At 45.7% G+C, this 16,871-nt stretch overlaps 1 protein-coding gene across 1 annotated transcript in view; it reads left to right on the top strand.

The window, feature by feature from the left end:
• The window catches only part of Barx2 (BARX homeobox 2), a 69,981-nt gene extending 63,558 nt beyond the window's left edge, over positions 1–6,423 (top strand). The window contains exon 4 of the mRNA XM_052727489.1: positions 5,428–6,423. Within this exon, the coding sequence (XP_052583449.1) occupies positions 5,428–5,694 (267 nt within the window). The 3' untranslated portion in view covers positions 5,695–6,423. The remainder of the gene's footprint in view (positions 1–5,427) is intronic.
• The last annotated feature ends 10,448 nt before the right edge of the window (positions 6,424–16,871 follow it).

Here is a 16,871-nt window from a genome sequence, read left to right as displayed (position 1 = left end):
GGAAAGAAAAAGATAATTGGGTAATAAAGATGTCTCAAGGCTAGTAACCTAATTGGAACTGGAAAAAGATTAGTGTTTGATTCTCAGACTCACTCCTGAGGCTGCCAAGAGCAAGATAGGATCTCTGACGAGTTTTGACTGGTCAGCATCTGTAACCTATAGCGGGTTGAGTAAATTTAATCTTGCACATTAGATGGGGTGCTTATCCTACATCGCTTTTCTGTGGATCCACAGCATTTGTATCAGGCTGAAAACATCTCATTAATCAGTGTCTGCAGTGTTAAAACTCAATTTTCTTCTGAAAGAGGATCTAATCTCAGGCCAGAATGTGGGTGTTCTATACTGTCATGCTTTTTTTTTTTTTCCTAATTTTTGCTTTGTCTCTAGAGAGTCAACAGTCACTTGTATGACCCTGGGCAGGTTACTATGTGTCTCCTTGATAAAACCCCACTCTACTTCACAGAGTTGTGCTATTAACTGAGGTAACATCTATAAAATATCTAGGGCAGCACTTGCCACACAAGATACAGATAAGGGATATTAGCTGCATTATTATTATTGTTTGTTATCTACAAAATCCATGTTTCCAGATAATCTGAACCTTTGGAGGCTACAATAGGTAAAGTCAAAGTGAATTCTACAGGCTTCCAGGACCCCTCAAGCTGCTCTTTTGGTTGAGAGGAGTCCTGGGTTGTTGGTCTCCTGGTCAGATCTTTGGCACTGGGATACAGTTTGAGACCTTGTATGACACTGGGTCTTCAGCCTGGGACAAATAACTAATGTGAGCAGTAATGCTCTGAGAGAGATTCATGCACGAGAACCCAGACATTTTTCCTCTGGCATCACTGAAACCATCATCAATTCTGTGGTCCCACTGTGCTGGAGGGAAGAGGAGAGAGAGAAACAAAAACTCTATAAACCTGGCATTTTGTTGGGTAAGTGCAGATGACTAGGAAACAGAAAAAACAGTGGCATGTCCCACATGTCCACTGCACATTAAGCAGAATAAATTGCTGGTAAGAATGGTAGATTTGAGTGGTTAGGGGTCTTCTGTTTAAGCGTAGCTCTGCCCTTGGCTCACTTTCAGGACCCCTGAAAGCCCTTTCTGTCAACCATTTCTTGTCTGGAAGAGGAAGGAAGGCAGATTTACCCTTCTACACTGCCATCCTGTTCTCTCTGAGGTGACTGCCTGAACCCCTTCTTAGTACCTCAGCAAGAAAGCAAAAAGATCCATCTTGACGTCCTCAGCTACAGGACATTCTCCTTTTTCAATTTAGAGTTCAGAGGGGGACTGCCAACAGACACAGCTAATAAAGCACACTGTTCTAGATGTATTTGTGAGAGACAGAGAAGCATGTGACCTCATGTCCAGCGGGTTGCCTGGCCTCTCTGAACTAAGGAACAAACTGTCTCTAGGAATTAGTGAGGGAGCAAGCCCCCAGAGAAGGCTGCAGAGTTCGTGGGAGTGTGCAGTCCTGGTGCAGATTGGGTGTGGGATAATTGCATGTCTCAGGTGTGCTGGGAGGCAGGGGCCAGAGGTCGATTCGGAAAACAGCCAGGAGGGTAGCTGTCTTCTAATTATTGCTTGCACTGGAATGTTTTATTCCATTTAGAAAATGGTTTGATTGTTTTGACTTTTTTTTTTCATGCTGTAGGAAAACAGCCAGGTGGGGTAAATCCAAGCCGTGTGGGTGGTGTTCTCTAATTGCTGGGCTTTCCTTTGCCAATTAGGTGGCTTCCTTAGACCTGCCCTTTTCTAACTTGATTACTGCATGGGGCAACTGCGTTTTGTATAACCTCTTTCATACCCGATGGAGCTGCTTTCAACATGTAGATTCTGTCTTGGCACAGCCAGGCACTTTCAAAAGCACTGACATCAAAATCAGATACTGACTTACCCAAAAAGGAAGACGGGGTGTCGTCTCTCCAGAGGTGATTTCTGTTCATGTCTAGCCCTTGTTAAAGGTTCCTTCCTGTCTCGTGTGAGCTATCTAGTTGGGTTCAAGTAAGTCAAGAAGGATTGCATTGGAAAAGGGGTGTTTGTTGAGAATACATAGTTTTCCTGGCCTTCATACACAAAAATTAACTCAAAACAGATCACAAATCTACATAAGAGGTAAGCCATAAAAGCCTTAGAAGAAAACATAAGTAAATATCTTTATTTAGGACTAAACAAGGCCTTCCGATATATGACACAAAAAAAGTATCAAGAACAGAAAAACTGAGTTGGATTTTATGAAAAGATGTAAAATAGCCAATAAGCACACCAAAAGCTGCTCAACCTTGTTAACCACTAGGGAAGTGCAAATCAAAAGCACAATGAGACCCCACTTCTCACTGGCGAGGACGGCTGTGATCAGGGAGGCATAATGACAAACGTTGGAGAGGAAGTGGAAAACTGAAATCCACACACATTGTTGGTCGGGATGCACAGTGGTGCAGCTACTTTAGAAAAAGTTCTCAGAACATTAATCATAGAGTTGCCATACGATGCAGCAATTACACTTCTGGGTATGGACCAAAGAGAGGTCAAAGCAGAAACTTGCAGAGGTATTTGTTCACCCATGTTCATGACAGCGTTATTCACAGAGCCAAAGGTGGAAGTAACCCAGTTGTCCATCAGCTGATGAGTGAGTCATCAAACTTCGATACAGACATACAGTGGATATTATTTTCTAGTACATGCTACAACCTAGGTGGATCGTAAAAACACTATGCCAAACGAAGTAAGCAAAGCCCACATGTTAGGATTCTGGTTTATACAAACTGTCCAGAATGGATTCATCTATAAGGAGAAAGGGAAGATTACTGATTGCCAAGGCACAGGGCAAAAAGGTTGTGGGGAATGGGGATTTGGTGCTAATGGATATAAGGTTTCTATTGGGGATGAGGAAAAATGCTCTAAAACTGTATTGCAATGATAGTTGCCCAAGTTGACAATTACAACTAAACATGGTTGAACTGGGCAGTTTAAATACATGAAGCATGCATGCAGATTATATCTCAAAGCTGTTTTAATAAGAAGTTAAAGTTTGGTGAGTTGCTATACTCATTCTTGAAGTTCAGCCTAAGAAGGTCCTCTTCTGTCCTCGAAGAGAGAGACAGGGTTGATAAATGCCCAGTGACTACATAGAAAGGTCCTGACAGCGGAAGTGTCAGGAGAGATTTGCCCCTAAGGAGCTTCTGTGCAAATGATGAGAAGACAGTGATACGTTGGAGATGTTCTGTAGTTCCGATCTAGCATGGCCCCAAAGCCCCGTGTGTAGAAGGCTCCATCTGTAGATCTCTACCCTGTAATGCTGTTGGGGGCAGAGAAATGATGGACGCTTTAAGACGTGGAGCCTAGTGGAAGGGAGTTAGGCCACCGGGAAGTGCTCTTGAGTGGGCACAGGGACCCCAGCTCCTTCTCTTAGCTTCCTGATCACATGAAATTAACAGCCTGCTTGACCACACGCCCTCACATGGTCGTCGTCGCCGGCCTTCAACATACGTCCAAAAGTAGTCAGCCAACCATGAAGTAAAACCACTAAAACTGAGTGAAAAGAAACCTTCCCTTCAGACAGGTTTGCTCATCTCAGGTCGTATGCCCCAGAGATATGAATCTAATTAATATAGAAAGTAGCAAAAAAATATCTCCTACTCTTTCTCCGTTTAATTCAAGCCCTTGCAAAGCTCTTCACACTAGCTGCCCAGAACATTAATTACAAAGAATCGGGGATTGGAGATAGTGGAGAGAGGGCTGCCTATTACCTTCCAAAGCAAACTATGAACATTGAAAAAGTGATTTCTATCGGTCTCATGGAGGTTCTTGGGTAGATCACAAAGTGGATGACAAAATGGGATAAGTATATAAATCTTTTATACCAACATGTATACAGTACATATATACCTTCCCATTCCCCTAAATTCTATTTTTTTTTTTTGAGATAGGGTCTTATGTAGCTCAGCTGGCCTTGAACTTTATTATAATCAAAGATGACCTTGAACTCTAATCCTCCCAACTTGCCTCCACCTTCCAACTTCTGGGATTACAGGCATATGTCACCATGATGAGCTTTTTGATCTTTCTTCAACTTTCTGAAGTGTTTATTGAGAAAGGTTCTGTCCATAATAGTTGTCACATGCCTGCTGCGCACAGGGAGCTAGTGGGATGGGCTGGCAAATATGCATGTAGAGCTGGTGTTCTTATGAAAGTTCTCATAGGGCACACGGGGAGAGAATTTGATTGACTCAGGAGATCAGGGCAGGTAGGCTTCCAAAAGACATCAGCCAAGGAGAGGCTGCTATGAGCAGAAGAGAGCTGCCATTCAGCAGCCATCCTGGCTTCTCATGTACACAATGGGTTGTTCCCAGTCACCCTGTGGTAGAAGGTACTCTCGAGTCCCATTTTACAGACTAGGAAACAGAGGCTTGGGTTCTTTAAAGAGCTTCCCACAGACAAAGCTGGGAAGTGGCAGAGTTGGAATTTAGCCTTTGTGGTTACAACTCTTTGTGTGATGGCCAACTACCTCTTTAACAAGACAGTAGAATGTATTTATTTTTAGCACCTTTTCTACTGATAACAGAAATTCTTATAAATGGTCCTTGGTGAAAACTTAGAAAATAACATAATATAAAAGATGAAACATTATCCATGATCTTGATCTTGCAAACAAGGTAGCATACAGCCCTCTAACCTCAAAGTTAGACTATGCTGTATTGTAACTTGTTTCTTTATAAAAATATATTCCTAATCTTTCCCAAGCAAACACTCTCCTCTGTAACAATTGTTTTGGTTATCAAGAATCTCTCTTTGGAATTTACTGTAATTATCTGACTTTTAAGGTACCCACTCTAACTTTTGCTCTTATAACCAATGTTGGGTTGACTATGTTGCAGATCAACCTTTTTTAAGACATGAGTGAGTGTCGAGAATTTATTCTGAGGAATTTCTTTTTTTTTTTTAAGGGGTTCATGTTTTAGAGCTTTTAAGTTGAATTGTGAGGTTGTCTTAAAAAGATGATCAGGCTCCATTTTCACACAATGTGTTTCTTCTCTTGCTTGCTAGCTACAGATTTCGTCCTTTTAATCTATCACTTTGATAGTTATCACATTGGCATTTGAGGTTTAATTTCTTTCCTTTCCAAAGGAGGTGACTTTTTTTCTGTGTTTATGATCAGGGTATTAAATGCCAAAGTATATGATGCCGACTCAAAGTCCACTGGACACGGAAGAAGCTGACTTCAGGGGATGGCCTTAAAATACATGTGGCCAAACCCTTTGGCTTTGCTCTTGGGAAGGAAACTACACAATGCTGTGTGAGGGTGGACCAGGACCAGGAGGGTGCAGGATGGAGGGATTTCTTGGATTCAATAACTTTGCTCTCTCTCTCTCTCTCTCTCTCTCTCTCTCTCTCTCTCTCTCTCTCTCTCTCTCTCTCCCACATAGGTTCTTAAAGGTGGACAGGAAGCACCCACAAAACCTAAGGGGCGTCCCAAGAAGAACTCTATTCCCACATCAGAGGAGATTGAAGCCGAAGAGAAGATGAACAGCCAGGCCCAGAGCCAAGAGCACCTGGAGTCCTTGCAGGGACACGAGGAGCCCTGTGATACCCAGGAACCCAAAGCATGCCATGTCCCCCTGGAGGTGGCAGAACCACCTCACCAGCCCCAGGAGTTGCCAGAAGCTTCTTCTGAACCCCCACCGTTAAGCTAAACTAAAGTTCGTTGGGGGGAGGGGGAGACTGGGAATAAGGGAAGAGAGAGAAGGCAAGGAGACTCAGGAGAGAAGACCGCTAAAGCCTAGTCACGTGGGTGGAGCACCACCCCTCTCCCTCCTCCCAGCGCCACTTTCATCTTGAGCATTTGATGAAGACTTGTTTGCCTTGGGACTTGCCCTTCTTGCAAGGCTGTGTTAGCCACAGATACCCTTGAGTAAGGGAGATAGCGCCTTGGAGCTGTTTACCCAGGCTGGGTGATGGCTGTGGGGTTGGATACAGCAGCCTGTCAGTGTGACAAGCTAGCTGGGGGGGCCTGCAGGGAGGGCTGCTCTTCTCCCTGCTTCCCTCCGGGCAGCCAGTCAGCAAAGCGGGGAGAGGTAGGTGGGCGGGCTTGAGAAGCCTGCCCAGGCTCCTTGCTGACCCAGCGCTTATTTCTGTAGTTTTAAGAGAATTGAATGTTTTGGGGGTTCTTTTTGGAGGGTGGGGTGGGGAAAACTGTTGAAGACAGGCAAAAAAGGAGTTGGAGGGAGTTGCGAGTTACTAGGGACCTCTCTGCTTGTCGGTTTGGAGATGTGTGCCTTTGTACCTTTATAAGATGGTCAGATGACAAAGAATTTAGGAGCCTTGGCTTTTCCGCTTCATTAAGTTGCCATCCCTGGAGCTGCAAGTGCAGATACGTTAAGATAACTTTTATTTTTTAATTAAAAATAAATCTTTCAAGAGGATTGTCTTGTTCTGTTTTCTTTCTTTCTTTTTATTTTGGGAAGTGTCCTATGGAAAGAGAGGTAGCCAGGTTCCCTGGACCTTCCTTTCCCCATCTACAAAGCAAAAGGTTGGGCCAGACTACTAATGCCTAAGAACAGGAGCCCCAGAAGTGATGCTGTGGTCACGAGGTGAGGGAGCTGGGAAGCTGGGCTGCCCTCACGAAGAAACCCCATGGCCAGCAGCTGTACATCTGGGGCTTCAACTTTAAAAGTTGTGAGAAAAAAAAGTTGTTGTGGCCTTTTAAAAATATATTTATTTTATTTGCATGTGTGTGTGAATGCCTGAATAGATCTCTCTCTCTCTCTCTCTCTCTCTCTCTCTCTCTCTCTCTCTCTCTCTCTCTCTCTCTCTTTCTGTGTGTGTGTGTGGGGGGGTGCTCATGCCACAGTATGTGTGGGAGCCAGAGGACAAATTGTGGGAATCAGTTCTATCTTACCATGTGGATTCTGGTGACTGAACACAGGTTATAGGCTTGGAGGCGAGTGGCTTTACCTGCTCGGCTGTCTTGCAGGCTGGCCCTGTTTTATCTTTTGAATAACTAACTAACTGATATGCTTTAAAAGGTCAGAACTATAAAAATGAGCTTTGCTTCTACCCCCAACCATTAAACACAATCATTTGTATTGGTTTCTCGCTGGTCCTCCCAGCTTTTCTGTACGGAGTATTCAACTTTTCAGAAAAGAAGACTTAAGAACAGACTGCCCAGCCGTGTGAAGTCACGTCGAATCTAAAAGCGATGTCCCAGACTGGGGCTGGTGCCCAACGGTTAAGCACTTTCTTCCATGCTCAGGGGCTGGGGCTCCACTCCCAGCATCAGAGGAAAACAAACGAGAGGCAGTAATGATGCCCCACTTTAAGTAAGACCAGGGAAGTGCCAGGCACCAAATGTCACGAGGAGGGTTTGTCTGACTCTCAGGCACTCTGGCTGGGAAACTTGATTTCTCAGGGTCCCTTTTAGGGTTGTTTCCCTGTGATGCCCTTCAGGACTCAACGCCACCTAGCTAGTGGCTAGTCAGTCATCGGTTACTGTCAACTCTGCCAAGTAGGCTTGGAGAATGAATACCAGCCAGCTGTTAACAAGGCCTCAACTAGGAGGCAGAGCTGATTACTACTTCTGAACTGGTCCTATAACACACTGCAGAGGCAAACAGGGAAAACCCTGCCTGTGTGCACTCATTGGGCTGCCTGCTTCTCTCCATTGACAAGCAGTGAGATGGCAGCAGCTTTGATGCAGCCGCGGCGGACCTTACCCCGCTGCTACTGAGCAGAGCAGAGAAGGTCATCTTTCTTTTTACTCCTGTGAACAGACAAAGGAGTCAAGGACTTGGCCTCTGAGAACCAGTTTGTGCAGACCACACCCAGCTGCCTGTGTGAGGTGGCTTGTAGCAAGTGTGCGGAAAGCTGTCTCCCTCACCTCTACCCACCCCGCAGTACAATTTTACAATCTGCCGACCAGGTGATGTCACAACAAGCCAAAGAATACGAACAGTGGCCAGAGTAAGCATGTGGATGAGGGCTTTCGGTCTCTTGCCCCGGGGGCTTACTATGTCCCTACTGTGCTCTGACTACGACCTGTTGGTGCACATACATGCTGCTTTTCTCACATGCTGGGTTCCAGGTGCTTCTCATTCCAGCTTATGCCTTGGCCCATCCTCTTCGGTTTGTTTCTTGCCTGGAGGGGTTGAAGACATTTCACTGGTGAATTTAAGACCTGGGATTATCGTTCCTTGTGTTTGGTAAGGCCCAGCCCAAGGGTACCTCCACTTACAAGCTCTTAGCTTATCCTCCAGCTCAGATGAGCAATGCTTCTTTTTCTCTTTTTCTGATGAATCAAAGATGTGCCAGGCGGGGCCTTTATTATTATTTTTTTAATTGACAGATATAGATTATACATACTTAAGGCGTACCTGATACTTTAAAATCTGCACACAATGTAAAATGGCTACATTAGGCAAATTGGCATTTGCATCATCTCATATACCATAATTTTGTGACTAGAATATGAAAATCTACTGGCAGCAACTTTTAAATTACTTAATACTCTAAAACCCGTAATCACCATGTTGAACAATAAATTCTTGAACCTTTTCATCCTAACTGAAATCTTTCAAAAAATGATTATTTTTATTTTATGTGCATTGGTGTTTGACCTGCATTTATTTCTATGTGAGTTTGTTGGATTTTCTAGAACTGGAGTTAAAGACAGTTGTGAGCTGCCATGTGGGTGCTGGGAATTGAACCCAGGTCCCCTGGAAGAGCAGCCAGTGCTCTTAACCACTGAGCCATCTCCTCAGCCCCATGAAATCTTGTATCCTTTACTCTGCATCTCTCCAGACCTAGTCCCCCATCCCTAGCATCTGGTCATTACCATGGTTACGCTCTACTTCTATCATACCCTCAACTGCCTGAGCATCTATATACCAAGTAAGGACATGTCAGGGTTGTCTTCTATAGCTGTTTTCCACTAATATGATGACCTTCAGACCCAGTTATTGTGTCCCTCATTTTCATGCTAAATAGTAAGTATTCCATGGTAGTTATGTACCAGGTTTTTTTATCCATCTGTCAGTTGGACCCTGGGACTGACGGCCATCTCCCTCCGCTATTGTGAGTAGTACTGACATGAACACGGGCATGATGTCTCTTTCCCCAGCAGTGGAAAGGAAAGGGCTTAGGCCTCATTTGTAAGCCAAGCCCTTCCCTTCTTCCAGCTCTGTCTTTCCCTTTTCCCTGATTCTTTCAGGGCCTGTGATAGACATCCAGGTACCAGCTTCACAAGTCTCTCTGGAATGTCCTAGTAGGTAGGTTGTTCTAAGCAATTCTGGAACAAATTACTGAGTGACTCCCCCAGCATTTCTTAGTGCCTCTTAACTTCCTTTCTCCTTTTACAGGCCTTGCTAAGTGAATGCATTCTCCCTCTTCTCTGAAATAAGGACGATGGTCACCAAGGGTTCAGATTTTAATGTAAGGGTAGTTTCTGGCCAATTTTTGAAGTTTTCCAGAGGAAGAGAAAGAGCTTAGGCACTTTCAGAATCTGCTTGGAGCAACTGACCCAAGAGATTTTGATTTTGATCTGGGCAATGGTGGCGCACGTCTTTAATCCCAGCCCTCAGAAGGCAGAGGCAGGTGGGTCTCTTATGAAAGCTATCTCTAATTATGAAAGCTAGATCTTTAGCTTAGGCTTATTTCCAACTCACTCTTATAACTTAGTTAACCCACATTTTTAATCTACATTCTGCCATGTGGCTTAGTTACCTCTCCTCAGTACATCACACCCAGCTTACTCTGAGCCTGCTGTCGAAATCTGTCTACCTAGATTCTTCCTCCTCTTCCTCTCTCTCCCCAGAAACTCCCCCTATCCTCTCCTGCCTAGCTACTGGCCATTCAGCTTTCTATTACACCAATCACAGCAACAGACCTTCACACGGTGTACACTATCCCACAATAGGCTGTGAAATGGGCTGATTCTTTCAGTTTCACACAAGCCCATTAGTCAGAGACAGACCAATGCCATTTTCCGGGTCCTGCAGTGGCTTGCAAGCCATACTGAGGACCAAGCCAGGGTCCCAGGCCCTGAAGAGTCTTCGTCATAAGCCTGGCTTCTTTCCTCCCAGACAAGGGCCTGTGATGGGCATGCTGTTGTCCCACTGAAGGTTCCTGAGGAGATTTCTCTGGCTCGGCTCCCACCGGGTGCATTCATTCTGGTGGAAAAGAGACACCCGCTGTAAAGCCCACTGTAGGCCGTCAGTGAGCTGGTCTAACCACATGACTGTGCTCTGGGTCACTGTGTGTGCCGGATGGCTCCCATGCTATCTTTAAAGATTTGCTAAGAGGTACCCAAACCATGCAGGATTCAGTAATGCATTGGGTCCCACAGGATGAGCCATAAACCCCCAAACTCATCTAGCTCCTGCCTAAATCTGTGGCTAGGTCAAGACCTAATCCTCTCAAAATTGTCTGTAGGTCCTTCCTTACTGTGTTTGAAAGGAACCAGAGATGGATGTTAGGGGCAGAGCTGAAACGCACTGTGTACAGGAACTCCTCTCTCAGGGTTTCTATGCGTTTCCTTGCCCGCACTGACTAAAGCTTGCACTGGCTGGTCCTTCTTGACCCCTCCCGAGATCCTCACTGCTTTCTCCGTGGTTGTGTTCGGTGCCTGCTGCACTCTTTCCAGGCACAGAGGCATCCTGCTTCCTGGAGTCATATGACTCTGTCTCTGAGCCACTGGACCCCAGCGTGCCCTGTGCCCAAGAGACAGTGTCCTTTCTCCACTCCTTTTTCTCACACCTCAGTGTGAAGTCATCTCCTACGAGTACTCTGTAACTAACCCCGCCTTCTCGCCAGTCTGACCTGTTCACTCCTCCTTGGCCTCTTCTTCTTAATGCGCCTTTTGTAAGTGCTGCTGCATCCTGCCATTTTCCCAGGGAGGACAGGGATTCTTTTTTGCTCCCCTCTTTAGAGCATAAATCCCCTGAGGCTGTTTCTCAGTTTATGTGCTGGCACTTCCTCTTTCTCTGCTGAGGTCTCCAAAGGCCTGCAGCTGTCTGTGTTCTCCTGGCTTCCTGCTAAGCTATGGTTATTGTTATCATTGTTGTTGTTATTATTATTATTATCTCTACAGAAATTTGCACTGCTTACTGTCATGAAGTCCGAGGCCCCTCATCATAAAGTACTTCTCCTGGTCCCTGTTCATCCTCAGAATAGCAGCTCTGTTCATGGAGTTTGGGGTTGTCTGTAGTTTTCAGAGTCAAGAAGGTCAAAGAAAAGAGCTTCACTGCCTGCTAAAATTCTCCCAGAACCCAAGATAATAATGCTGGGCCACCTTCCCCTGGGTGAGCCATGCAGAAAGAAGGGTGACAACGAATCCATGCTGAAGGTCCTCATGGGAAAGGGCAAAGGTCACTGCTGGTGCCATCTCCTTCTGGAAAGAGTCTGGTCAGGGCTTTGAAGATGTCCTTAAAGTGCTTTCGATCAAGAGACCCGTGCAGTGTGGGTGGTGTGTGGCTTGGGGAAAGTCAATGCCTGCTGAGTATTTATCTAAAACAGAAATTAAAATCTGTCTAGAACAAAATGATACTGGGGAGCTGGTGGAGAGTCAGGAGGCTGTTTGGCCTACGAAGACAAGATGAGGAGTGGGAAGATGAGCCCTAGAATTGGGTAGAAGGTGAAGACTGTCTGAGCCATGCCTACAGCCTTGACTTTAGGATGGAGCCGAGTTCCAAAGCACAGGATGAGCAACAGTCAGAGGCATACTTTCCATTTCGCAGAGTGAAGGCCGATGGAGACGGCAGTGATCTGAGAGGGATCCCAGAGCTTGCAGAACCTGAAGCCCGGGCACCTGGGGCTCCGGAGAGCCATTAGCAGCCATAGGCACAACCCAGCAAGCATTTTAACATCCATTTTTTTGAGCCTAGTCTTAAAATAACACTAAGTGGGGGCAAGTGATGGGCAAAGAAAAAAAAGAAGGGTGGATTTGCCCTCAAATGGATTCAAATCCTAGAGAAATCTATAATCTCAGGTATGTTTTCACTATACAGACATTTTTCTCTTTCCTTGTGTGATGGCGTTCTTCCTGGGCAAGGAAGATGATTCACGGCAGATACACCGCAAAGCATGTCCTTACCATGCTGGGCTGGCTGAGAAAGGGTAAAGGTCTTATGCAGGCCCCTTGTACACCTGGAGTGCTGATTAACACTGGAGCAACAGGTGTTTGTTAAATTCACCCGAATGTCTCTAATCCCGGTTTGTCTCTCAAATCCTGGGTGGAGGATGATTTGGGGTAGGCAGAAAGAGCCTGGTAATACCATTCGTAATCTGGGTGTGGATCCCGAGGTGGTTCAGCACTAGTCTGGTTTTGCCTCCTTGCATTTCGCTCTTGTCTCTCAGATGGGCAACGGATGCATTATTTCTTGCCCACCATTCACACCCCACCCAGGTGTGCTCTGGAGTCGGCTTCTACCTGGCTGCTTGGGACTGGCCTGCAGGTCCACTGGGCCTCGGAGGGGCTGGACACCTTGCTCTCTAAGGGTCTGTGTAAATCAGTGTGACAGGCTCCTTTCATGCCTGCCAGCCTGCCTGACTTCTTTCTTTCCCCAACCCTCCTCCCTTCTGTTTATTTTTGTTGCGGATTTATTAGACACACAGTTAAAGTGCCCATTTAACTCTGCGAACTGTCATCATGCCTGCTTCATGAATAAGTTCATTCACCGACAAAACCCTTTAAACATTTTTTTTTAAGAAGGTGGGGGAGGCTCGGGGGGAGAGGAGGAGGAAATAGTGCCCCAGGTCAGTGAGGAGGCCAAGAACACCCGAAACCCAAGCAGAGGCCTCTCCTACAGCTCAAGAATGTAACAAGGGCCCTCAGAGGTGTCTGGATTTACCCTGTTCATCAAGACATGTCATCGTTCCCTCAGGATGCTGGGGTCTAGAGTTCACTCCTTTGTTTTGCCTGCTAGAGAACACACAATTGGAGGCAGGATGAGTGGCGGGTTGTGCACCTGCTCAAAAATGCCTGCCAAGAACCTCAAGACATGCCAGGCCGAATCCTCATCCCTGTGGGATTAGAAACCAGCTCCTTTCATTCAGATTCCCTGGGTTCCTTCAGGGTTTCTCTCCTTCAGGTGGCCTTTCTTCCCAAGCGCTTGGATCCTCAGTCATATAACTTGCTTGATGGAAAGTGGCAATGTCCAGATCGGCTGTCCATTTTAACGCATCCTGACAACACACTAGATTCTGCAATGGGGACTTTGTTTACCTTGTCAGCGTAATTCCCTTAGCAGACCAAGGATGTAGGCATTACTGCCATGTCCATTTTAGAGATGAGAAAACTGAGGCCCAATATGGTTAGGTAGTTTGTACAGCTACTTGACATTGCTGGAGCTCTGTTGTTTCCCTGCACGAGGCTTTGGCAGCTTGCTTATAAGATGACTGATTCCAGGACAAAGGAGCGTGGAGCTAGCAGGCCTTGTGAACCCTCACTCTGCCTGCAAGCATCCTTTGACTCTGTTCCCACACAGCTGAAATAAAGGCACCATTCCTCATAGGTTGGGGTGCAGTCTGTCCGCCCCACCATAAACATGGCAAGTCGGGGTCCTTGCTCACCTCTTCTGTTATATGTCCAGAGGCTCAAGAGAATTAAAGAGGACTGAAGTGGGTTGTCATTTGCAGTAACCTTGGAAGCAGGTGCTGACATCTGGATGAACTCGGAAGGGGGAGTCGTAGCTGAAGCAAAGAAACAGGACTTCTTGCTTCCAGTGTTCAAGGATGTGGCCATTTACCCCAGGGCGGGACACACGAGGAAGATGTAGTCCCTGTGGACCACTAAAATATGGAGTTCCTTGTTACAGCTACAGATGCAGAGGCCACTCTTCCCCGGATGTCCTTGAAGTGACCTCTGAGGTCCCAGCAGCCTCCATGTCCTGTTTCATTGCCAGGGTCACCTGGTTTCTGACCGCCAATCACACCAGGGCACCTTTTCATTGCCCTGACTGTCCACTTCTTCATCGTTTTGGTTTCTGTTTCAGCCACTGCTTTCTTTTCACGTGCACGTTGTTTTCAAGGCAAATACAGTACAGACTCCTCACTCCTCACTCTGTAAGATCCAATGAAAACAGCTGCTCCTAATGCAAACCCAGAGAATGCTCAAGGACACCTCTCAGGCTTGAGGTGGCTGTTCTGACCACTTTCTGGGATGGCAAATGCTGGCTTTGGTTATCAAGGTTAGTTGTGTGTGTCTGGACCCTGGAACCCGGCTGTGTGGTCACAGGAGCCTAAGACTTCGGTGAGTGTGAGTTTCTTTAGAAAGGCATCTGCACACGAAGGCAGCTGTGGCCAAAGGGACTTTCCAGAATCAGGTCAGTTTTAGACTTAGCATCAAGCACCAAGGAAAACAACAGCTAATGCATGGTGCTCCAAAGGCAGCCTGATTTTGGTATCAGGAGTACTAAATAATGTTCACAGTGTAATGAGGGTTCTGTGAGCTAAATTCAGGTGAGTTAGAAAAAAATGGTTTTAGTCCTTTTTATTAGTGAACATTAATGGCACAATGTGGGGATTTTATTATGGTGGCCTCATCTATGAATACGATGCCCTTAGAGAGTGTTCATTCCCCACCATCCTCTCTTGTCCCTTTTCCCTATTCCACTGCCCCCCTTCTCTTCCCAAACACTTCACTTTTTTATTTTCAGGTTTTTTTTTTTTTTTTTTTTTGGTTTTTCGAGACAGGGTTTCTCTGTGTAGCTTTGCGCCTTTCCTGGATCTCGCACTGTAGACCAGGCTGGCCTCGAACTCACAGAGATCCGCCTGCCTCTGCCTCCCGAGTGCTGGGATTAAAGGCGTGCGCCACCACCGCCTGGCTATTTTCAGGTTTTTAACCTTAAAAATCTAGACTCTGTATATGCGAGAAAACATAAAATATTGTCTTTCTGAGTTGGTTTATTTGGTTTACTCTGGGGACTTCTGGTTCTTTCCATTTTCCCATAAAGGGCAGAACTTTATTCTTTATCACTGGATAATATTGAATTAATTATGTATGTATTACATTTTATCTACCCATTCACCCGTTAATGGACACCTAGGCTGCTTCCACAGCTCTGGCATTGTTAATATTGCTACAGTGGCAGGTATGGTATGACGGTGGCAGTGGTGGTGGTGGTGTGTGTGTGTGTGTGTGTGTGTGTGTGTGTGTGTGTGTGTGTGTGTTACTGGTCTTGTATGTTGACTGATTCCTTTGTGGGTATACCAAGGAGTATTACAGCTGGAGACTGTATAGTAGTAGCTTTAAAGATTTATTTCTAAAATGCATGTGTAAGTACATATATGTGAATGTATATCTGCCTCAGTTTGTGTGTACCTTGTGTGTGCAGGTGCCCTTTGAAGCCAGAGGGCATCAGATCCCTTGGAACTGGAGTTACAGGTGATTGTGAGCTGGGAACCAAACTTAGTCCAATGTGTTGGTTAGATATTGGTCAATTTGACACAAACTAGAGTCAGTTGGGCAGAGAGAATCTCAGTTGGGGAACTGCCTCCATCAGACTGGCCTGTGGGGGCATTTTCCAGATTAATGACTGATGTGGGAGACTCTAGCCTCACCACTGTGGACAGTGCTAATCCTGAGTACTGAACTGTGTGAGAAAGCAAACTGGGCAAGCCATAAAGAGCAAGCCAGTATGCAGCCTTCCTTCATGGTTCCTGCCTCCGCTTCTGCTTGAATTCACACCTTGACTCCCTCACTGATGGATTGTGGTCAGGATGTATAAGCCAAGCAAGCCCTTTCCTCTCTAAGTCGCTTTGGTTTGGGTGTTTACCATAGCAACAGACAGCAAACTGGGACACTGGCAGGAACGGCTCTTAACCACAGAGCCATCTCTCCAGCTCCTATGCTTAGCTTTTGAGGAAACGCCACACTGATTTCCACAGTGACTGTACCAGTTTACATTTATCAGCAGTATATAACGGGTCCGGTTCACAGCATCTTTGATTTGCTGTTTTTCCTCCTCCTCCTCCTCCTCCTCCTCCTCCTCCTCCTCCTTCTCTTCTTTCTTTCTCTTTCTTTCTTTCTTTCTTTCTTTCTTTCTTTCTTTCTTTCTTTCTTTCTTTCCTTCCTTCCTTCCTTCCTTCCTTCCTTCCTTCCTTCCTTCCTTCCTTCCTTCCTTCCTTTCTTTCTTTCCTTTTTTTGGTTTTTCGAGACAGGGTTTCTCTGTGTAGCTTAGGCCTTTCCTGGAGCTCACTCTGTAGACCAGGCTGGCCTTGAACTCACAGAGATCCGCCTGGCTCTGCCTCCCGAGTGCTGGGATCAAAGGCGTGCGCCACCACCGCCCGGCTGTTTTTTCTTCTTTAGAAGTTTTTATAGATATTTATTTCATGTGTATGAGTGTTTTGATTGCAGGTATGTCTGTGCACTCTGAAGAGGTCAGAAGAGAGCATCAGATCCCCTGGATTTGCAATTATGCGTGGCTGTGAGCCGCCATGTGGATGCTGGGAATCAAAGCACTGTCCTTTGCAAGAACAAATGTCCTTAACTGATGAACTACTGCTCTACCATCTTCATTTTTTCTTGTTACTGTTTTTCAGTAGGGGTCTCATGCTTTCCAAGCTGGTCTAGAATTTACCATGTGGCTGAAAATAACTTGAACTTCTAATGCTTTTGTTTCCACATCCCAAGTTCTAGGATTACAGACATGGACCAGCATCCCAGTTTATGTGATGCTGAGAACTGAACTAGGCTCTCTGTGCATCCTAGACGAGCACTCTACCAACTGAGCTGCATCCTTAGCCTCTTTTTCATTTACTTTTCTTAAAAAACAGATTTTTTTTATTCTTTTAGAATTTCATACATGAGTACCGTATTTACATAAAAATGCGTGCACACACACACACACACACACACACACACACACACACACACACA

The sequence above is a fragment of the Peromyscus californicus genome, unplaced genomic scaffold, assembly GCF_007827085.1.
Source record: "Peromyscus californicus insignis strain IS unplaced genomic scaffold, ASM782708v3 Scaffold_11__1_contigs__length_118956290, whole genome shotgun sequence".
NCBI lineage: Eukaryota > Metazoa > Chordata > Mammalia > Rodentia > Cricetidae > Peromyscus > Peromyscus californicus.
This window is presented reverse-complemented; position numbering and strand designations above follow the sequence as displayed.